This window comes from Astyanax mexicanus, chromosome 7, assembly GCF_023375975.1.
Source record: "Astyanax mexicanus isolate ESR-SI-001 chromosome 7, AstMex3_surface, whole genome shotgun sequence".
Lineage (NCBI taxonomy): Eukaryota > Metazoa > Chordata > Actinopteri > Characiformes > Acestrorhamphidae > Astyanax > Astyanax mexicanus.
This window is the reverse complement of record NC_064414.1, coordinates 47,828,491-47,851,836: the sequence shown is the minus strand read 5'-3', so window position 1 is coordinate 47,851,836 and position 23,346 is coordinate 47,828,491. Positions and strand designations below refer to the sequence as shown.

At 38.5% G+C, this 23,346-nt stretch overlaps 1 protein-coding gene across 1 annotated transcript in view; it reads left to right on the top strand.

Moving 5' to 3' along the window:
• The window catches only part of zgc:154142 (CUB and Tryp_SPc domain-containing protein), a 64,977-nt gene that overhangs the window by 32,453 nt on the left and 9,178 nt on the right, over positions 1-23,346 (top strand). Inside the window, exons 6-15 of the mRNA XM_022684685.2 lie at positions 388-520; positions 644-865; positions 1,553-1,774; positions 6,362-6,502; positions 9,798-10,034; positions 12,346-12,531; positions 15,876-15,985; positions 17,520-17,620; positions 19,764-20,041; positions 23,179-23,342. Coding sequence (XP_022540406.2) covers positions 388-520; positions 644-865; positions 1,553-1,774; positions 6,362-6,502; positions 9,798-10,034; positions 12,346-12,531; positions 15,876-15,985; positions 17,520-17,620; positions 19,764-20,041; positions 23,179-23,342 — 1,794 coding nt within the window. The remainder of the gene's footprint in view (positions 1-387; positions 521-643; positions 866-1,552; positions 1,775-6,361; positions 6,503-9,797; positions 10,035-12,345; positions 12,532-15,875; positions 15,986-17,519; positions 17,621-19,763; positions 20,042-23,178; positions 23,343-23,346) is intronic.

Genomic DNA, 23,346 nt, shown 5'->3' with positions numbered 1-23,346 from the left:
GACATGTTCAAAGTTTTTTAAATGTTTCACCACTTTAGTACTTTTGAAATACCAACATATTAGACATAATAGCTTTACATAACAATAAAACATAACATCAAATTTTGTTTTAGTTTTTGTCTATTGCAGGGGGTTATATGATGATTACACTAATTAAGGCAAGCCGAAGAAGTTTTTTACTGAAAAAATATTTTTTACTATTTTTCCTAGATCTTCAAACTTTTAAACGGGTCAATTAGATCCGTAACATAGCAGCAGGGTTAAAGTGCTGAACCATATTAGGTTTTTTTTTTTTTTTTTAGATATGACCGGTGCATTTACTGTGTTGGTGTTTATTTTGAATCTGATCAATTAATACATCTTCTTTATTCCCCTTAAACCTCCTAGTGGAGGATTGAAGTATTGCCACAAGAGACGGTTCGACTCACATTCCTGGACTTTGACCTTGACCCTTATTCCTGTGAAGACTATGTAGACGTCTTTGATGGTTATTCAGATGGTGTTAGTGCCATTAAACTGGGTAAGTCTCAACAAACCAATGGGTGTTTGCACACAGTGTGCTTATTTGAGTTTCACCATTTGGCATTTCGGTGGAAAACAAGCTTTTCAGCTGTTTCAGCTTTGTGTCTGTGATTCATCTTAGGTCACTTCTGTGGAAACAAGGTGCCAGAACCAGTGGTCTCCCACAGCGGTGGAATGGTGGTGCGTTTTAAAAGTGACTTTGCCTACTCTGCTAAAGGATTCAGAGCTGTCTACACTGCAGTTCCACCAGTCACACCAACCATCAGCCCAGCGTCCCCCACCACCATCACCACTGCTACTCTAAACACTACCATTACAACATCTACCACTGTTGGACCAATAGGTTAGTGCTACAACTACACCATACTGCACAGAATTACCCTCTGATTATTCAGATTAATATAGTTTTATACCATATTATAACATACAGTGAACTCAACGGCTCTTATGATTAATAAACACTATTAATTGTGGTGGTCAGGTTTGATAAAGGACTCTTGCATCTTATTATTAACGATTTTAAGTTGAGTTTCTTTGATTTTACCAAATTGAAAACCTCTGGAATATAATCAAGAGAAAGATGGATGATCACAAGCCATCAAACCAAACTGAACTGCTTCATTGTTGGACCAAGAGTGGCATTAAGTTATCCAAAAGCAGTGTGTAAAACTGGTGGAGGAGAACATGATGCCAAGATGCATGGAAATGTGATTAAAAACCAGGGTTATTCCACCAAATATTAATTTCTGAACTCTTAAAACTTAAATATGAACTTGTTTTCTTTGGTCTGAAAGCTCTGCATATTATCTGTTATTTCAGCCATTTCTTATTTGGGAGAAATGTTGTCTGTAGTTTATATAATAAAACAACAATGTTCATTTTACTCAAACATAAACCTAAAAATAGCAAAATCAGAAAAACTGATTCAGAAACTGAAATAGCCTATTCTTTTTAGAGCTGTATATAAAGGTCATTTTTAAAGCATTGAATAGTCTTCACACTGATATTTCACCACTCTCTCTCTCTGCAGACTCTGGCTGTGGCTCTCCAGGGACACAGTCTGGTCGTAAAGGTGAGATCCACTCGCTGGGCTTTCCTGACACTTACCCTGCAAACCTACAGTGCTCCTGGAACATCAGCGTGGCTGAGGGTCTCCTGATCAAGCTACACATCACTGACCTGGCCATCGTCGGAGAGGCTGGACAGTGCGGCGGGGACAAGCTCACTGTGTCCGACAGCCAGCAGTCACTGGGTAAGACTGATCTCATTGTGTCTGTGTGAATAGAACTGACCCACATTTTACCCACAAATCACTGGATATGAATCTCCTGTTACTTTATATTGTATCATTACTTTACCCTCACATACTGTCATTTGACAGGAGCTAATATTGTGTGCAAAGATGACGCAAAGATGCTAAAGAATGCTGCACTCATAAGTGCATCTCAAAAAATTTAAATACGGTTGAAAAGTTGCTTCATTTCAGTAATTCATTTCAAAATGTGAAACTCATATATTATATAGATGTATTACACACAGAGTGATCTATTTTAAGGGTCTATTTCTTTTATTGTTGATTATTATGGCTTATAGCTAATCAATACCCAAAAATCAGTGTATCAGAAAATTACAATATTGAATAAGACCAACTGTTACTTTTGGCAGTGTGGGCAGTGTGCCAAGTCCTGCTGGAAAATGAAATACGCATCTCCATAAAAGTTGTCAAATGTAAGATTTTCCGGGAAAACACTGCACTGACTTTGGACTTGATAATAAAACACAGTGGATCAACACCAGCAGATGACATGTCTCTCCAAACCATCACTGATCATCAGTAAATTTTACATTTCATTTATAAATCAAGGGAGCAGAGTCTGGAGGAAGAGTGGAGAGACACACAGTCCAAACTGCTTAAGGTCTAGGGTGATGGTTTGATGGTTTGGAGAGACATGTCATCTGGTGGTGTTGATCCACTGTGTTTTATTATCAAGTCTAAAGTCAGTGCAGTGTTTCCCTGGAAAAAAAAAACAGCTCATTGGTCCACTTCACAACTGTATACCACAGAAAACCTTCAGAATTATGTGTTGCATCTGAGCTGTTTTTTTTGCAGAACAACAGTGATCTACACAATATAATATTAAGCAGGTGGTTGTAATGTTATGGCTGATCGGTTTATGCACTGTTCCCTCCAGTCAGATGCTGGATCACTGCCAGAACAGACAGCAGAGCCGAAGTTCAAATGAACTCTGCAACAGAAAACTGCGCAACATGCTCAATACGAGGAGTTCAGCCTTTAGCTGAGAGAGAGAGAGAGAGAGAGAGAGAGAGAGACTGCACATCACATACTGTACCCTCACATACACAGCAGGGGAGGGGCTTCAGGTGGGGGCAGGGGAAAGAAGGAGAGAGAAAGAGAGAGAGAGAGAGAAAGAGAGAGAAGTAGGGAAAAAGAATGGACAGAGAAAGAAAGGCAGAAGAAATGAGGATGAGAAAGAGAGAGCGGGGTAGAAAGGTGGGGTGATAGACAGGTTAGAGTTAGAGGTAGAGTGATAGAGAGAGAGAGACAGGGGAAAAGCCGAAGAAAAAGAGAATGAAAGAGAAAGAGGGATGGAGAGAGAGATATGGGGAGAGATGGTGTAAAGCAGGGAGGACAATACAGAGAGATAAAGAATGAGTGAATAAGAGAGAGTGGATCTATAGAAGAGCAAGAGAGAAAGAGAAGAGTGAGACAGATAGACCGAGAGATTGTGAAAGGCCACAGAGGGTCAGAGAAAAAAGAAGAGAGAGAGACATAAGGAGAAGAGGAAGAGGAGAGAAAGAGAGAGATTGGAAAAATAAATTGGAGAAGGGGTATCTAGAGAGAAGGAAAGAGAGAGAAAGAGAAGATTAGGAGATGGAACGTTGGGTAAAGAAGCAAATGAAGAGGAAACAAGAGAGAGAGAGAGAGAGAGAGAGAGAGAGAGAGAGAGAGAGAGAGAGAGAGATGAGAACAGCAAGGATAAGACAAAGATACAGAAAAAAAGAGGAAGAGGAAGAGAAAGGTAAAAGGAGAGAACAGAGGAACGTGAGAGGAGAGAGAGAGAGAGTTTGTGAGTGTAAGAGAGAGAGAGAGAGAGTGTGCAGCTGTTGAGTGTGTGAGGGAAGGGTGTGAGGTGTCCCAGATTCTGGTAAAGTGGAGCAGCTCAGCCTGTGTTACTGTATTACAGCAGCCGAGCAGGTTAAACACTACTATACACAACATCCAGTAAATCACACACTCTACTCTACTCTACTCACACACTCGTCCTCAACCGTCACTCCGTTCGCCTCATCAGCCGCAGCACCCCTCTATCCTTCCATGCCCTTCCTGGGGTGCGTTATATATATACACACTCAGTATGTGCGTGTGTGTGTGTGTATGGGCGGGGGTAGATCAAGATGTCCTTACGTCTAGTGTAGGTTGCCTATCTCATGCATTTTCAGCACAGAGATGATCTCCAGTGGCCATATAGCACATTGGTTGCCCATAGATGGTGCAGTTGGGCCTGTAGATCCTGCTCTACACTTGTAGGTTGCCTAGATAACAGGCAATCAATTCAATACTTCTCCCAATAATGCGCCATCTCTCTCAAAGTCTGTCAACCATCAATTCATTTGAATGAACAAAATCTGTTCAGAATGATGTTAATTAACACTGCAGCACTGAAGAAGCATAGACCTATTATTTAGGAAAAATGTTTAAGAACAAAATTGCGAAATATTAAAACACAAACAATGCGAACAATGATCCACAGGCCTTTCCTCTAATCTAATATAATTAACATGGTTTAAGAATATAAAATACTTTTTTAAAAAACTAACTTTTTTATATTGAGCTATGCACCAACAAAAATAGCATAATTTAAAATAACTTTCCATTACTCTAATATGATTAACAAGGTTTAAGAACATAAAATACTCTCTGAACAAACACAATTTTTTTTTTATACATATACCCTAAGTGTGAAAAACACACACTCTGCCAGCCATAATTATACTGATAATTGTAATATTATAATAGTGTGAAACTTAAAAAAAAAACACAGTTTGGTTTGTTACTTTGCTATATTGTGATTATTATGCCATAACTATATATAAAATAAAAATAGCATTAAAAAACAGACGCCTGCTATTGAGTGGGTTGGGAAATTGGCTTAGTAAACTGGGGAGAAAATGGAATAAATATTTATATATATATATATATATTTAGATATATATATCTATATTTAAATATATAGAAAAAGAAAGAAAAAAAACTGACACCTACATCACCGGCCTGACCTAGCCTGAGTTTCCAATCCGACATCGAATAGAATCTAAAATCCAGTAAAGGCATGTCAGTGATCTCTCACCAGGAGGTATGCTCCCCAAAAGTATTCTCTGAGAGCTTAGTTTGATAGCATATTGTGTAGATTCATGCCGTGTCCTCTAGTTAGGAGGAGCTAAATATATTATGATGGCATTGTCTGTACATTGTACAACCCTATGTCCTGTCCGGTCCGGTCTAAAAAAAACTTTGTGTGTGTAAATGGGGGTGGGGGGTGATATGTGTGTGTGCTGTATGCACAGGTGTGTGTAATATGTACAGGTGGAATGTAGCCAGCAGGTCTGTGTTATACTGAGGTGTACTGGGACATGTCGTTATGCAGTACAGAATGTAGGCCAGTGGTTCATAGGCACTCTATAATTATGTCAGAAAGCTCTTACTGGGGAAGGTGCTGATGAGAGTAAGGTGTATCGTTTTATAGCACTGTATCACAACGCAAATTTGTTCAAATTATTATTAGACATCTGCTTCCAATTTTTTTAATCTTGTACAGAGGTCAATATCAGTATAACACACCAACTTTTGTTTAAATTTCATATGAACACTGTTTAAGAATGTTTTTTATTCTAAATTTACTTTAAATTGAGACAATATAACGGAAATACTTTAAAAAAAAGTACTTTAAATTACTTTTTGTGCATTATTATGGTGAATAATTTATTTAAGTTCAATTTCAGTCATTCATTAAAAGCTATTGTCATAAAAATATCAAGCTATTAATATGTTTTCATTTAATATATTTATCTTACTGTCTCCATATGTAAAGATTACAATAAATGCTGGGACAGAATTTGGTACAGATGATATTAATTAACATTGCAACCATGAAGAAGCATAGACCTATTATTTAAGAAAAAATGTTTATTAAATCCCGAACAATGCAAACAATGATCCACATACGTAAAGAGTATAATAAATGCTGGGACAGAATTTGGCACAGAATCCGGAAAAAAAATCTCACTCTTCAGTTGATTCTTTATTAGTTTATTCACAGGGCTTATACTACTCATATGAAGTGCTACTAAATGAAAGGTGGTGATGGTAAACATCCTAAATATATGGTAAACAGTCCAAGGTTCAAACACAGGCAAGGCAGTATTAGAGGGTAGGCAAAAATCAGGGTTGGCAAATACAAAAACAATGTCGTGAACTAGAGAGTTGATACAGGTTAAAGAAAATATTTGTACAAGGAAAAATCTGTCAATACTTGCCGAGGATTAAGTGAAGTGACGGGGTATATATAGTGTGTGTAACAGGTGAATTCAATATTCAGGTGATTGACTTCCTGGTCGTGCCATTTTGAGTGTCATGTGATTTTGTGTAGTAGAATATGTTCAATATGATCACAATATTTGCAGATCATATGTTTTTGAACATTTTTTGTTATGTAACACCAAAAGTTACAGCATTCTGATAATGCTGATAATGATCCACACGTCTAAACACCCTCTCTCACTCTCTCTCTCTCTCTTTCTCTCTCTTTCTCTCTCTCAGGAACACACTGCGGGTTTATTCTCCCTCCAGTGCTTGTCAGTGTCAGTAACAGGATGTCCCTGAGTTTCCAGTCTGACGGCCGGCTGGCTGACCGCGGCTTCTCCGCCAGGTGGGAGGCTGTGTATCCAGAGGACATTGCCGGTACAGCACCTGCTTCAAACACACACACAACACAACATAACACACACAACATAACACACACACACACTTTCCATCATTCACTCACCTAAGGGTGAGTCCTGCTGAGACAGCTGTCTGTTCTAATAGCCATCAGTAATCTATGGTTATGCTATCACCTGTGTGTGTGTGTGTGTGTGTGTGTGTGTGTGTGTGTGTGTGTGTATGCTGCCTGTGGTTCTGTGTTCCTGTAAGTTCATGTGTGTGTCCTATGTCTGCACCAACTGTCGGCAGAATAATGGAAAAAAATGAAAGTTTGGACATTTGTATGACCACCATACATACAATAGTGTTAATTTAGTTAAGGACAACCATTATCTATTATTTTATAATCTATCATTTTTCCAGTTACTATCATGATTAATTTAGTATCTGATTATGATAACCGGTGCAAATTAAACTGAACTGAACAAGAACATACTCTACAAAGCCTACTGTCATATACCTATGATAACTATTAACTAGTAAGTAAAAGTTACCATAGTTTAATGTGTTGTTTCAATGTTTTATGGCTAAATATTTTATAACAAGCATAAAAAAGATCGCTAGAAGCTAGCTAGCTTATCTAACTTTCCCGTTCCACCTTAAATGGTGCAACAGACGGCAGGGGCTGCAGCATTTAAGGGGGAACGGAAAAATTAAATTAAATCAAATCAAATCAAATCAAATTTATTTGTATAGCGCTTTTTACAACTGGTGTTGGCACAAAGCAGCTTTACAGAAACATGATCACAGGACAAAGAATCAGGCAAAACATTAAACATAGAAAATACATAATACAGAACCCCCAGCGAGCACGGAGGCAAGGAAAAACTCCCTCAGAGCTGCAGGAGGAAGAAGAAACCTTGGGAGGACCAAGACTCACATTAAAGGGGGGACCATCCTACCACTGGTCAAACGGCTTTTAAATTAAAATTTAAAAAGTCTTTATATAATAAAATAAAATAAAAGCTTATCAAAGCTAATTTAAGCTCCAAATTACAGAGCAATTAAGGAATGGACAATAATAATTACTTTCTGCGCCATCTCCCTTATTTCTAAAGACATACAATAAAGCCATAAAGTTAGAAAGTTAAGCAGCAGCAGCTAGGTTACCGAACTTTAGCGCTCCTGATGACGTATCGGGTACTTGAAGGGTTTCCCAATACTTAGGGTGCAGGATTTTACCCCTTTCCCTTGTAACTCTGTTCCAAAGGGAAGGGTTACACTTGAAAAGAAGGGGTAGGGGTAAGTGGTAGGGTCAAGGGGTGAAATGGGATTGGGTCTAAGTGAACACTCCTCAGTTTAAAAACTCCAGCAGCACTGCTGTATCTGATCCACTCACTGTACCAGCACATCAACACACAGTAACACCTCATACACCACCACCAGTGCTCAACACAGCAGTGATTTACTCCTATATACTCAGTGGAGCTGACAAAATGGATAACAAAATGAATATTAAAAAATGTTATAAATTCTCTTTGCAGCTCTAGCATACACTGCTCACATGCAGCATTCACATTTTAAAAAGTCCAGCATAGTTATGTATCTTTTTCAGCTGCCGTTTCTTCATTATGTCCGTAAGCGTGTTTGTGTGTCAGGTTCACTGCCAAGCATTTTCTCAGACAGGTCAGTCAAGGTAGATTGCTTTTGCACAATAAATAGACTTACTGACCATGGCTGTGAGGAGATTTCACTTGATAGTCTTTACTGCAGCTCTCCGCTGGCCCGCCGCCACGCCGCTCCCGCATCAAGGCTAACAAATTACACTCTACCTGCGCTGCCAAAACGGCAGTTTAGGGAGCCATATTTCAGGGCAAATATAAATATAGCTGGATTTATTAAATGTGTTTGCCTTCCCCAACTTCCAAAGACGCTTTAAACTCCTCTCGGTGTGGCAGAAGCTGATCTGTATCTGGGGAGATATAAGTCTGCAGCAGCTCCGATTTCATGGGCCAGCAGTGGGACATTGTCTCCTTTTAAAAAGAATGTCTCTGCAGTTTATTTTTACAGTAGGGGTCACACAAGGAGGATATCTGCAAAGATTCTGTTTAAAATAAATCCAGTTTTTTTTTTTAACTGATTAAGACCTTTGTTTTACAGTATAATCTGAGGGATGATACGGTTTCTAAAATAGAATACTAAAGCTTAATCATTTCACATAAATATTGGCTTTTTTAAAAAGGGGTATATTGTTAAAAGATAAGACTTGATTCCCTTACATCCCACAAACTGTGAAAAATCACAAACCTGTCAGCTCCCTACATTGTAAACCTACATTGTGATTTGGTAAAGACAGGTCACCCCATTGTCATAACGTATGAGACAATAGTAAGTGGAAGTGAACCCAATTTTTCAGACTATAAGGCGTACTTAACGTCTTTTAATTTTCCCAAAAATCGTCAGTGTGCCTTATAATCCGATGTGCCTTATATATAAATGCTACCAGTCAGGTATTAAAGAGCAGAATAGTCACTCCGCTGAAGTATAGCGTTATACAGGAGTTTCAGTTTAGTTCTTCAGTACTAACCCTGGCTAGCACTGCTGGAGCAGCATTACCATTACCCGCTAACCGTGCTAAGCACTAGCTCTTTGGCCATCCCGAGGTGAGCTTTATCAACCTGTAGTCTGCTGTTAGCACCATCTAGCACTGCTGGAGCAGCATTAGCATTACCCGCTAGCTGTTAGCCACTAATGCTAATGCTCCAGCTTTAGTGGACATAAACAGAAGCGCTTTACTCACCCAAATAAACAGTTTTCAGGAGAGAACTCTGTGTAGATTAACACCCAGCGCTCCACACCACACCACACTTGTCTGACCTGTCTGAAAAGGGTTTTTTTTCACTTTTGTTACTTAACTTAGCATAGCTTTACAGGTCTTGCCAACGAGTGGTGAGACCTGCTGAATGTCTGAATTTATAAGGAAAACACGGCAACACCCCTGTTCCTACTACTAGTTACTAGTGTTGCATGAAATGCGCCTTATAATCCGGTGTGCGCATAATGCGACTCTAGTAAGGAACAGGGGTGTCACCATATTTTCATTCTAATTCAGCATGTCTTGTCGCTGGGTGGTGAGGCCTGTAAATTAGGTAACTGTGACAAAACGAAAAGGTTTGGAGAAAATATTGCTTTTAAAATTAAGTTAAGAAAAAAGTGCCAGTTTTATCATTTTTATTCATTAGTTTTTTTTAATAATCAGTGATTGTGTTTCATTGGTCATCATAGGTTGTGCTGCATTCATTTCACCCTCTTTTCTCCCTCTTTCCTCTCTCAGAGGTCCAGGGCTGTGGAGGCTTCTCTCGTGAGGAGACAGGGGTCATAAAGTCAGAAAACTGGCCCATGAATTACCCACCCAACAGAGAGTGCCTGTGGAGGATGCAGGTGCCCCAGGGCAAAACCATCACGCTGACGTTCACCCAGTTCGACGTGGAGGAGGCCGGCCTCCTGTTAGGACGCTGCTTTGACAACGTGGTCATTTATGATGGATCACAGCCCACAGCCAAGAAATACGGTCAGCAAGAGTTCCTCAGCTCTGCAACACTAGTTTCTAAAACTCAGAGTTACATTTTCTACACATAATATTTAATATATCATTGTTGTTAAATCAAAATATTCTATCTCCAAAATGGTACATTTTAAAGATTTTTTTTTTTGGTAACACTTTACTTGGATGGTCCATTTTATGGCCTTGTTGATGCTCTACTGACATTCAAATAACACGGAATTGAATGTCCATTAAATTTAACTAAAGCCTATGTTAAATGTAAATAATTCAAAATAGAACCCAACCCTACACCTAACCCTAACCTTAACCCTTAATCAACCATAAAATCTAACCCTACACCTAACCCTAACCTTAACCCTTAATCAACCATAAAATCTAACCCTACACCTAACCCTAACCTTAACCCTTAATCAAGCTTATAATCTAACCCTACACCTAACCCTTACCCTAACCTTAACCTAAACTTAAAATCTAACCCTAAACCCAATCCTAAAATATTAAGATAAGCATTGATTAGAGTTGAATGTAGGGTTATATTCAATAGAGAATCATTTACTTTCACCTTTTAGTTCATTTGCATTTAATAGACATGTAGTAGAATGTTAGTTAAATGTCAGTTGAGCATCAAAGAGGCCATCAAATGGACCATCCAAGTAAAGTGTTACCATTTTTTTATTTTAAAGGTTTTATGAGAAACTGATTTAATTTAATTCTAGACCATTTTTATTGATCCCTTTTTTATGCTTCCCATGCAGTATAAAGAAGTGGCTGGGGCTTTTAAATGATACCAAAAATAACACAATAATGACAAAAATAATAATAATGACAGGGAAACACAAAAATGGAGATCCAAACATTTGTTCTGACAGCAACAAAACCTTGTATCTGTATGCCGACCACATACTGTAGATTTTAGCATCACTATAATTATGTGGTCCATTATAGATGCTCATACACGCTCACTTAACATTTATTTTAATATCTATTAAATGCAACTTAACCCTACATTGAACGTTAATGATTCTCTACACAACATAACTCTACACCTAATCATAACCCTAATCTCAACTATTAATTAATCCTAAAACCAAGCTCTTACCCAAACCTACACCTTAAATCTAACCCCAAACCCTAACCCTAAGCTTAACCATGAATTAACCCTTAAACCTAGCACTAACTTAAATCTAAATCTTAAACCTAACCCCTAACCCTAAGCTTAACCATGAATTAACCCTTAAACCTAGCACTAACTTAAATCTAAATCTTAAACCTAACCCCTAACCCTAACCCTAAGCTTAACCATGAATTAACCCTTAAACCTAGCACTAACTTAAATCTAAATCTTAAACCTAACCCCTAACCCTAAGCTTAACCATGAATTAACCCTTAAACCTAGCACTAACTTAAATCTAAATCTTAAACCTAACCCCTAACCCTAAGCTTAACCATGAATTAACCCTTAAACCTAGCACTAACTTAAATCTAAATCTTAAACCTAACCCCTAACCCTAAGCTTAACCATGAATTAACCCTTAAACCTAGCACTAACTTAAATCTAAATCTTAAACCTAACCCCTAACCCTAACCCTAAGCTTAACCATGAATTAACCCTTAAACCTAGCACTAACTTAAATCTAAATCTTAAACCTAACCCCTAACCCTAAGCTTAACCATGAATTAACCCTTAAACCTAGCACTAACTTAAATCTAAACCCCAAATATTACCTCTAACCCTAAACAACTTAACCCAAAACTAAACCTTAAACCTAACCTCAAAACCTTACCCTACACCTGATCCTAACGTTAACTCTAACCTCTACATGAATTAACCATAAAACCAAGCTACAACCCAAACCTAAATCTTAAACCTAACTCCAAGCCCTAGCCTTAAAACGTTAAGATTACAGTTTACACTATTTAATCAGACATGCTGTGTAAAATGTAGGTTTAGTTAATATGTAAGTTTAATGTCATCATGGACTTTTGTGTCATAGACAAAATATATTTTGGAATGTGGTATTTTGTTTAATATTGGCCAAAATTGGCCAGAATATATACAGTATATGGTATGTTCCACTGTCAGAAACAAACCTGACATGCGGCTTTCATTTTCCAGCAGGACTTGACACCTTGTCCACACTGCCAAATGTACCAGTTGGTCTTATTTTTGGGTTTACGTTGGTGATAAAAGAAATCAGCGCTTAAAATAGATCACTCTGTGTGAAATACATTTATATAATATTTTGAACTGAATTACTGATATAAAGTAACTTTTTAAAGATGTACCTGTGCATGCTGTATGCTGTCTTCACTGCAGGTCCGTACTGTGGTACCAATATCCCACCGGTGATCCAGACGACGGGAAACGAGCTGGTGATGCGTTTCTTTGCTGACTTTTTTACGGAAGCTGAAGGATTCAGAGCTTTCTGGACCACAGATCCCACCCTGCCAGCTCCAACTGAACCACCTGTACCACCAAACCCATGGGACAACATCCATATAGGTACACCTGATAACCCTTCAACACACAGTAATGCGTATTAGACAAAGTACATTAACTTGTGAAGGTAAAATCTTCTTAAAAAAGCTTCTTAAATTTTTTACACTGAGTGAGTCAATAGCTTTATTTATTTATTAGTGTTAAAGACAGTGGATACTGCTGAACATGTTTCAGTCTGGTTATATGCTGCTGTCAGTAACTAGTGGGAGGGGCCCCTTTAAGGGGGATGCTGATAACAGTGTTGTTCTACTTTCCTGCATTAACCGTCACAGACTGTTTGTCGTTGCATTCAGTTTATAACCAGTAGTTGCCTGAGGGCCTCAGGCCAGCTTGGGCCCTTAAGCAATTGCTTAGTTTGCTTATCCTGTTGCAACAGGCCTGAATATGGGATTCAATCTGGTTATGCTGATGTTTGATGATAAGTTCTGGATCACCAGCACCACTCCAACTCCAGCTTCCTGATCTATTGGCACTCTTTTTCTCTTTCTTACAATTACAATTGAGGTGATACGGCTGCTACATAATGACGCTTTCATGCGTTAACAAAAATTAGGAACATTTTCCAGCCCTATTACCAGCTTCCTGGCCAAATTGAACACCTCATTCAGCTGATCAAAGCAGTACTGACCTAAGTAGATGAATCAGGTGGGGTTGATTATGTTTTTAGCTAAAGGCCCAATTCCATTTCACTCCTTGGCACTACCACTTACCCCTAATCCTTCTTTTCGAGTGTAACCCTTCCACTTGGAAGAGAGTTTCAAGAGGAAGGGCTGAAATCCTCCACCCTAAGAATTGGGACAAACCTTCAATCTCCCGATACGACATCAGGAACTCTGAAATCAGAAAGCTCTGTAACCTAGCTGCAGCTGATTAACTAGTTAACTTTAGGGCTTTATTGTATGTCTTCAGAAAGGGGGGAGACTAGAATTGGATTAGAATTGTCCATTCCTTAATTCCTCTGTGATGGGGAGCTGAAATTAGCTTTAATCAGCTTTTATTAGTTTTAATTTTTCGTTTTGCCTTAAATGCTGCAGCCCCTGTCGTCTGTTGCACCATTTAAGGTGGAACGGGAAAGTTAGCTAGCTTGCTAGCTACTAAGACAAACTACTAGCAAACTTTTTTATGCTAATTACGAAGAAATCAGCCATAAAACATTGAAACTACTCATTAAACTCTGGTAAAATAGTGCTATTCTCATACTCCTCGATTTGAAGTGTGCATCTGAAAAATCTCCATTTGAAGGGCTAACAAGCCATATACCTTCCCATAACCTACCCCTGCAGCCAAATAAAAATTGGGACACTCCTTTCCCTTGGCATGCACCAACAAAAGAGAGGGGTAGGGGTAAGGGGTAGGGCCAAGGGCTGCATAGGCGTAGATCTTCAGGATCAGAGATGGGAACCTCTGTTTTTTGCAAAAATGTAAAAAGCGTACAGGCATAACCTCAGAACAACAGAAAGCAGAGGAGCAGAAAAACAAGGGCAGCAGGCATGTGTCCAGCAGCAGTGATCCGAGGCCTGTTCGCTGGGGACGGCACTGTTCTGTGGGGGCTTATGGGAATTCGGGCTGTTTTACTGCTGTGGTGACTGAGTTTGTGAGAAGACCTTGCGCTGTGCTCGGTCTCAGGTGGCCTTGCTGGCTCGATGAGAGTGTGTGTGTGTGTGTGTGTGTGTGTCCGAAGGTGAACATTGCAAGGTGCACTGAATGCACTTTGAGGCCTAAGGGGAAAAACAGAGAGAGGGAGAGAGAGCGAGAGGTAGAGAGAGTGTATATTGAATTAGTGTTTAGTATAGAGTCAAAAGAGTCACAGTGTCAACTCCAAGCATTTTGACTTCTAATGCCCTGTTTTAGTGATCTATAGGTGAGCCATCAACCGTGCACTGTGCAGCCTGATTTAAGGCGTGTCAGTGTGTCTTTGCTATCATAACGACAGGAAAAGGACACCTTTTGAAGTTTGAAATGCGCAAAAGGCATGTACCAATTCTCTTAACTAATCATGGGTGTGTTTTATGCATAATGTGCAATAAAATAAAAAAAGAGCCAGGTGCACTCTGACTTTGGCAGATTGCTATTTTAACAGCGCAGCGCTTCTGCAATTCTCAGCAGAGGAAACTGACCTTTTTGTTCACGCTGTGAAGGTGTGCAAGCAGGTCATTTACGGGAACAGCATTTTATTTTATTTTTTTGTTCTGTTTATTTTTGACGTAAAAGTTGGGTTTGTGCACTGCTACCTTGCTGCCCTTGTGAGTGCGTAATGAGCAGAGGTACGTGTGTTGCCAAGATAGTAATAAACATCTGACCGATGGCTTATTTCAGTGGAGTATTATCAGTGGAGCACCTGTGTTTTCTGTTGCCAAGGTAGCAATATGCCAGAAATGTACCTCAACACATTTCTTTTTCAGACCGCCACACCCATCAGCGCAGATAAATACATAAAAGATGTAGGCAGAAGAAGTAAAAAAAAAATAGATTGTTTGGGGGGTGTAAAACGATGCAATGTAAAAAAAAATAAAAAAAAATCGAGGTTTCTGAGTACATTGTTTGGTTAATTTTGTACATTTACAAAATACTTTTAAAATATAAAAAGCAATTACATCAAACAAATCTACCAGACCACTCTGTGTTCAGAATGACTATATTACAGCTGATGTCTGTAATTTTAGGATTTAGGGGATTTAGGGCCCTCTCTGGTGAGAATGGGTATTTGCACAGAGTATGTGGAAGAATCATTTTAAACTGGGCGGGTGTAATGAGGTCTCCTTTTAGAGCAGAAGAATCCGATTCCAGGTTATGTTCAGTCAGAGAGAGAGAGAGCACGCTCTGTCAGAAACTTCACTACACACTTTAGTTTTACTTTGGGTGAATGAGCTACTGAGCTCTGAATTTCCCCTTCTGAAGTCTCCATTGCTCCACCAGCTGTTTACGTTCAGTAAAACTGACGGATCCTCTTTTAGAGGCTGTACATGTGACATATGTACGTAAAGAAGTGTGACTTGACCAGAAGAAATCCCGCGAAAAGCAACCAGACACCCCAGTTTTTAGAATGAATATATTAGGCTTAGCAAGGATGGTCGTTTAGCATAGTGGTACTATGAAACACAATATTTTTTTGTCTTTTCTCTACTTGGAAATGCTTCTGCTTTCAGTTTAGAAATAAAATAATATGGACTACCACTTTAAATGTTAACTTTTACTGCCACTTTTACTGCTTTAATAAAAAATAAAAAAAATTAAAAAAAGACGTATGGACTGCTGCTTTAAAGATGATTAAAAGCAAAGGACCGTGTACAACTCTGTGAGATACACAGCCCTGGAATCTGGCCCCTGACCTTTGTTTTGTCCCACAGAATGGCCGGAGACGTGCGGAAGGCCTGCGATCCCCCCAACGGTCAACACTCGCATAGTGAACGGCGAGCCTGCCAAAGCTCACTCCTGGCCCTGGCAAGTGTCCATGCAGGTATGGCTGAAATACATCACCTCCCGCCCAGTAACACCTCACACTTCCTCTGCTCTTCTCAGCACAGCCGTTAGTGTTTATCTGAGATCCTGAGATACCGAGCCGCGACAGAACGTTCGGTTAGATACACCGGAGTGATCGGCAGTAAATCCCACGTGACGAATTGTGCTGATCAGCAGAAGTTGATTAGAAAATGATTATTCGGCTAGTTTAGCACCAGCTCAGCTCCAATATATCTCCAGCATCTTGAGAAAGCCTTCCAACACAACAGCAGCAGCTTTCCACCGGAGGAGCGAGACAGATGGTATTTTTCTCTAAACACTGCGGCAGCTAGAGATGATTTTTCATTTTTCCCCACTGTGAGAGCTATAAAAATGCGTAGGCTGCATAAATAAGTCAGTTTTAATTTTTAAATTTGTGTAACAAAAACCCTCAACCTGTCAGAAATGATGACAGGAGGTTTTCTCCTGAGAGCAGCTGTATTATACATCATAGCGCCTCAGCTAAAGACGCCATTTATTTAATAATCATGGCTGTGAATTGGAAAGCGATAACACATCCTGCGTTTTTTTAAATATTAACACCTTTCTACTTCTAATCCAGATTGTTTGATTTTGGCCTTTTTATAGGATATAGTATTTTTTATTTAATTTGTAGTTTTTGCTTGGCTTGTATACGGCTTTGTTTATGGATTTAGAAGGATTTTATCATTTTTTTCCCCCTGTAGGAATAGGAACATCTTATGCACTGAAAAAAAAATGATAAGTACATTTTGTTTTTTGCTTTTTTTTAAGTAAATTTAATTTCAGATAAATTTAAGTAACTTCAACTCAGTTTCAAGACTGAAATATTATATAACGTAAATAAGTGAACTGAACTTCAGTCAATCCTTTCTTTTAGTAAACTTTACTTTATTTATTTTTGCTGTATCAATCCTTTCTTTTAGTAACCTTTACTTAATTTTTGCATACAATATTACCTAATTACAATTACTTAATTTTTACAAGATTACTCAAATAATTTATGAGACATAATATATTATAATTCCTGAATTTTAAATTATGATGGGATGTAATACCATCTTTTTTAGTATACTGTTTAGTATATTAGTATTACATGCCATCCATGTGTTTTAAAAATATTTATATTTCACGAATTATAGTACATTATGTATTATAAATGATTTGAGTAATATTGTATAGGTTAAGTAGTTAATTAGTAAGTAGTAATTAGGTAATATTGTATGCAGAAATTAAGTAAATGTTACTAAAAGAAAGGATTGACTGAAGTTCAGTTCACTTTTTTACTCTATGTAACATTTAAGTCTTGAAACCGAGTTAATGTTACTTAAATTGATCTAAAATTTAACTTACTTAAAAAAAACATATGCAGAAATTTGTGAAACTTTTTTAAAGTAGATTTTAGTCATTGTTTTTTTCAGTGTGTCAAGATAATTCAGTTACACTTGTAATGTTGTTTAACCAACCGCATGAGACACCACATCAACCACACTGTATTTGTGTTCTTGCCCAAGGTTTGGCCCGAATCCCAGCCGACCCCCACCTTCTTTCACACGTGTGGTGGGACGCTCATCCATAAGCAGTGGGTTTTGACAGCTGCTCACTGCTTCATCAGGTACAGCCGACGTCCTCTAGCTGTTACTCATATCGCTCTGTCTTCCTGCAGGCTGTTACTTTTAGTATATTACACCATATTGCATACAGCATATCTGTGCATACACTCATCATCAAAAGTAGCTGCACTCAGAAGGAATGCAGATTTTAATGCCTAATTTAGTGTGTAATGCAACATGCCAGACTCTATCAATATACAGTAGTTGTAGAGGTTCCTAATGTTGGCCTTTAGTGCACTATTCCAATACTATTTATACTGCTGCCATCTTCAGAGTTTACCTTGAAGACACAGACGCTAAGCCATAGCCAGCCACAACTCAAGATGCATAGAATCTGGCATATTGCATTACACATGCGTTGCATACAACTTCTTAATGTGTTTCTCAAAAGTCAATGATGCCTATATGAGTCTATTTTTTTTTTAATAATTTATTGTTCCTGTTATGCTGTAAAATCCAACTGCATTGCAAAGCAACCCAACACTTTCTTCTGGGGGCAACTACTTTTGATCATGGGTGTATATGCAGTATATTCATAAAAACTAGCACACATTGCTGCAAACTCTGAATACAGTTATGTCTCAGGAAGCTATGTCAATGATTACAGATATAGTCAGATTAGACACTGGGTTTTGCCATAAGAGGGTGTAAAAGTGCTTCACCCACTGCCCTACAAAAAGGCTCTCAGAGGCTACTTTTGGGTAGTGTACTTCATGGTGAAAGACCACTGGTTACTAGATATCCCTTTATGAGTCACTTTGAAGACATTTTGCCCAATTGACAGATTTTGAGAGTGGGTGCATTATTGAACTGAGAGAATTAGGATTGTCATTGTGATAAATTGCTCACACTCTTTAGCCAGCCACAATAACCTTTGTCTGCAGTGGTTTTGTGAAGCAAAAACTGGACTGCTGTAGACTAAAACCACATTATCTTTAGCAAAAATCCCGGTTCTGTTTGGGATCATATGATCTGATGTCAGGTTCAAGTAAAGAGGCCTTGTGATGTGGACATCAATGTTGATAATTTACACATTCCCCCAACAGCCATAGTATACAACAATCAGTCACTCCTAGTAGTGTTACCGGGGACAATAACAGCTTAATACACTGCCTGGCCAAAAAAAAAGGTCAAATACTCTAATATTTGAATGGACCTTTGATTGTGGCACGTATTCACTGCGGCATTGTTTCAATAAGCTTCTACAATGTCACAAGATTTATTTCAATCCAGTGTTGCTGGATTAATTTTTCACCAAGATCTTGCAGCAGCATTGATGATGGTAGAGTCTGACCACTGAACAAAGCAGCTCTTCTCCATCCAGCACATCCCAAAGATTCTCAATGAGGTTAAGATCTGGACTCTGTGGTGAACTCTCTCAATCCATGTGTGAAAATGTTGATCTCATGCTCCCTGAATCCATCTTTCACAATTCCAGCACCATGAATTCTGGCATTGTAATCTTGGTATATGGCCGTGCCATATATATTAGGGAGGAAAACCTCCATTGATGGAATAACCTGGTCTATATTCAGTATATTCAGGTAGTCAGCTGACCTCATTCTTTCAGCACATACTGTTGCTGAACCTAAACCTGCAGACCAACTGCAGCATCAAACCAACATCATTTACTTACTTAAATCCAGGTGGAGCCATGTGCCGTGCCTCTCATTCCAGGGCATCCACCTCACATTTTTCAGTAAGAAAATGCTCATACTCACACAGCAAGTGTTTTCTAGCAATGTCCTTGTCCTGAACACTTCTTCCTGGCCTTTCAAGCCCCCAGATTTATCACCAATGGGTGATACATTTATGGGGCAGCTTGTATGCAAGTTTTAGCATTCTATATGTGTAGAGCAGGATCTACAGGTCCAGCTGCAACATCTGTGGGCAAAAGTGTTGCAGGATAGCATACAGAACATGTTTGCTTTCATGCCCAACCGTATCTCATCTCATCTTGCATCTTGTTGTAATCAATTACATATATCATTATTACATTTGCAAATTAAAAAAGTTTTGTCATATTCCAAAAGTTAAATTCTTTGGTGCTTTTGCTTTATTTTCTTGCTCAATAAGTGTATCTATTCTTTTATTATAGATTTTTGGATAGTGCTTAATTGTGTGTGTGTGTGAACCTCTCCACAGGTATGCAGATGAGCTGCAGAGATGGCAGATGTGTCTGGGCAAATACAACCTGACCCTGTCTGAGCCCAGCCAGCAGTGCTTTGGTGTTCTGGGCATTTACCGCCACGAGGGCTTCAAATACCCCACTGTCCCCACTGTGGAGTTTGACGTGGCCCTGGTGCGCCTGGACGGAGAGGTGACCCCCTCTGACCAGGTCCACTTTGCCTGCATGCCGCCTGTGGAGCAGGTGCTTCCTGGAGGGACGAAATGCTATGCCACGGGCTGGGGAGATGAGACAGGTATAGATAATTAGGCTGTGTTTACAATGCTTCACTCCTTTACTCGTTTTCTATTCACTACATAGTGTAATGACTAGGTAATGAGACCCACATATTTATCACAGCAGTCCAAAATAGGTGATAAAGCACATCTTAACAGAACTACACTATATTGCCAGCAGTGTTTGCTCACCCACCCAAATAATTTAACTTAGTTTTCCAATCACTTCCATAACCACAGATTTATAAAAGCAGCAGCTAGTCATGTTGGTACTGCTTCTACAGACATTAGTGAAAGAATGGTTCTCAGGCTCTCAGGAGCTCAGTGAACCCCAGCACTGTGGTACTGTGATAGGATGCAGCACCTGTGCAACAAGTCCAGTCGTGAAAATTTAATTACTCAAAATATTCCACAGCCAACTGTCAGTGATATTGTAACACAGTGAAAGAGACTGGGAATGACAGCGATGTTGCTGAAGAGCTTAGTGCCCAGAGGAACCAACACTACACAGTCACTACACCAATCACTACACACCTCCAAACTTCATGTAGCTTCAGATTAGATCAAGAACAGTAGAGCTTAGAGAGACCCATGGAGAATTACCATGGCCGAGCAGCTCCATCCAAGAATTATATCAACAAACATAATGCAGGCGAGCGTATACTTTTGGCAATGTAATGTATATTTTGCTAATGCAGTTATGCTAGATATGGACAAACATCTGGGGACACCTGGTCATTTATTGTTTCTTCAAAAATCAAGTCTCTACTGTGTTTACTTCCTCTGCTGTCCATATAAGGCTTTTTTACTAGATTGTGGAGCATTGCTATAAGGATTTTATTGCATTTAGCAAACAAGAGAGTCTCAAACTCTCATCCAAATCTAATCCCAAAAGTACTGGATGGAGCACCATCATTCCAGAGAACCCAGTTCCTGCCATTAGGCATGGTGCCAACAGGTTTACTGTTTCAGTCAGCAAACATTTGGACATATAGGGGCAGCTTCCCAGACAATGATTTTCCTTTCCTAGTCCAAGACTAGAATCAAACCCTGTCTGGGAAATTGCTCCATTGTGTATTTCTACACACTAAAACAAGTAAGTACAGATTTGTACAAAAAAATAACAATTGCTTGTCACTGGTGCTGTAACTTTTATTGAGGTACAATAGAGTACCTTCCAGTGAAAGTATTTTTTGTACCCATGGTTTTTGTACCAGTAAAGATTATAAAGATTTTAGCCACATTATTATCAACTGAATATGTGTCAAGAATTTGATGATCCACAATTGTCTGACTTTCAAATGAAAAATGTGTATTTAAGATATATATAGTTTATTAGTACAGTAATACAGGATTGTGATCATGTACATTTTGTCTGGTTAAATGGTACAAATCTCCACTTTCTGCTGTTAGGAAAGACTTGTACTTTAGAGGAAACAAATCTGACCCTGTAAAGACCAATATTATACCTTTGAGGGTACAATTAGGAAAAACCTCTGTTTTTCAGTGTGTAGATTTGGGCTTGGATCCTGTTTGTTTGTATGTTTTTCCTATTTTAACACACCTGATACAACTAATTAGCTCATTAGCTAATGAGTTCTTCCCAAGCCTGAAACACACAAAAAAATGGGGTTAAGCTTAAGCGGCATGCTAATGCTAACCCACTGTCATATGATGACCTCACTGTAAATGAGGCTGCAGTCTCAGCTGGGTCTCCCTGCATAAATACAGATATAAATTGAATTGACATTTATGGATCTCTGCAGGCCATGCATCAACGGCCAATTAAATGGGCGAAAAGAGAGCAAAGCATTTTCTTCCCCCGGATTTCTTCCTCGTCTCTAAAGGCCTCTGCAAGGGTTACAGGGCCATCTGTTGGTTGATGGGTGTTAAAGCAGCTGTGCTAATAGGAGAATTGGTTGCTGTTCATTTATTTATTTATTTATTTGTGCAAGGACAATGCCTATTAATGAACTCAAAGATAAATGTGCAATTTCTAGATAACCAACTGTAGATTAGAAGGTCTAAGGGCATGTTATAAACTTTAGAAACAGTTACTGTGGACAAAAGTATTCAATCTTTCTGCTGAAATCAACGGTATTAAAAATAGTTCATAATATCTTGACTGATTTTGGAGCATTGCTGTGGGGATTTTATAGCATTTGATATGTTTAAATCCAATTAAATCCAGAGCTGTGGGGCTTTGTACTCCTTTTATTGTGCATAGTGCTAAAAGATTCAAATTTATCTGCTCCAGGAAGTCCTATTCTATTGGAAATACTTCTTTAGATTAATTAGATAACCTGTGACAAGTATACTTTATGTGTGTGCATTTGCACATTTATTTCAACTATGGGTGCAATTTAAGGTAGAGTTCCTTTTCTGGCACTGTCCTGATGAGAGCCAGTTTCATCATAACATTTTTAATGGGCTTTGCAACTGGACTTAAGGATACTTTTAAACTTCTTAAAATGTTTCAGATTGACTGACCTTCATTTCTTAACCCTTTCAGAACTGAATTATGTGCCAGTCCTGAAAAATATTAATAATTACAATGAGTTTTCTGTCTGTAATACACAAAAAAGGAAGACTCTAATTTAATAATATAAAAACTATAGTAACGTTAAATCCAATTTACTAAAATAAGTAATAAGTAATTTCTATTGGATTGGAAGCATGTGCTTTTTGTGACCTTTTTGTTCACAAGCCATTACCAAACACTAAATGATGAATAATGAATAAAATTACATAAAATTAGTAAAAATGAGCACTTTTACTTAAGTACTTAAGTAATTAACTCTTGATGAGTTCAGCACAGCTGTTAACTGAGATGTGCTGCTTTGAAGAATGTAAACTATAAAGCATATTCTAGTTTGTTTAACAGTTAAAGTTTTTCTTTATAGTTTGGATGACTTTAGTGTTAATATACAATGCAGAACAAAAAAAATAGATTAAAGGTGTATCAATACTTTTTACTGGGACTGTTCGTATACATTTACATTAATTTACAAGTACTGTATATAATCTTATATTTTAGTAACAAAAAACTATTAGTGCTTTAAATACTCATCATAAATATCTTATCATAAATACTAAGTTTAACTAAAACAGTAAGCATGGCTTAAAGTCTTCTAAACCAGAGTATTTTCCTCATCAGGTAACTTTACAGCTCCAAAAGTGGCCGAGACTCTGAACCAGGTGGCTCTTCCTGTGGTGCCCTATGACACCTGCAAGCGCATGGACTACTGGTGGTTCCAGGTCAAATCCTCTATGATCTGCGCTGGATACAACGCACCTGATGAACTGAGGTCTGTGTGCCAGGTGT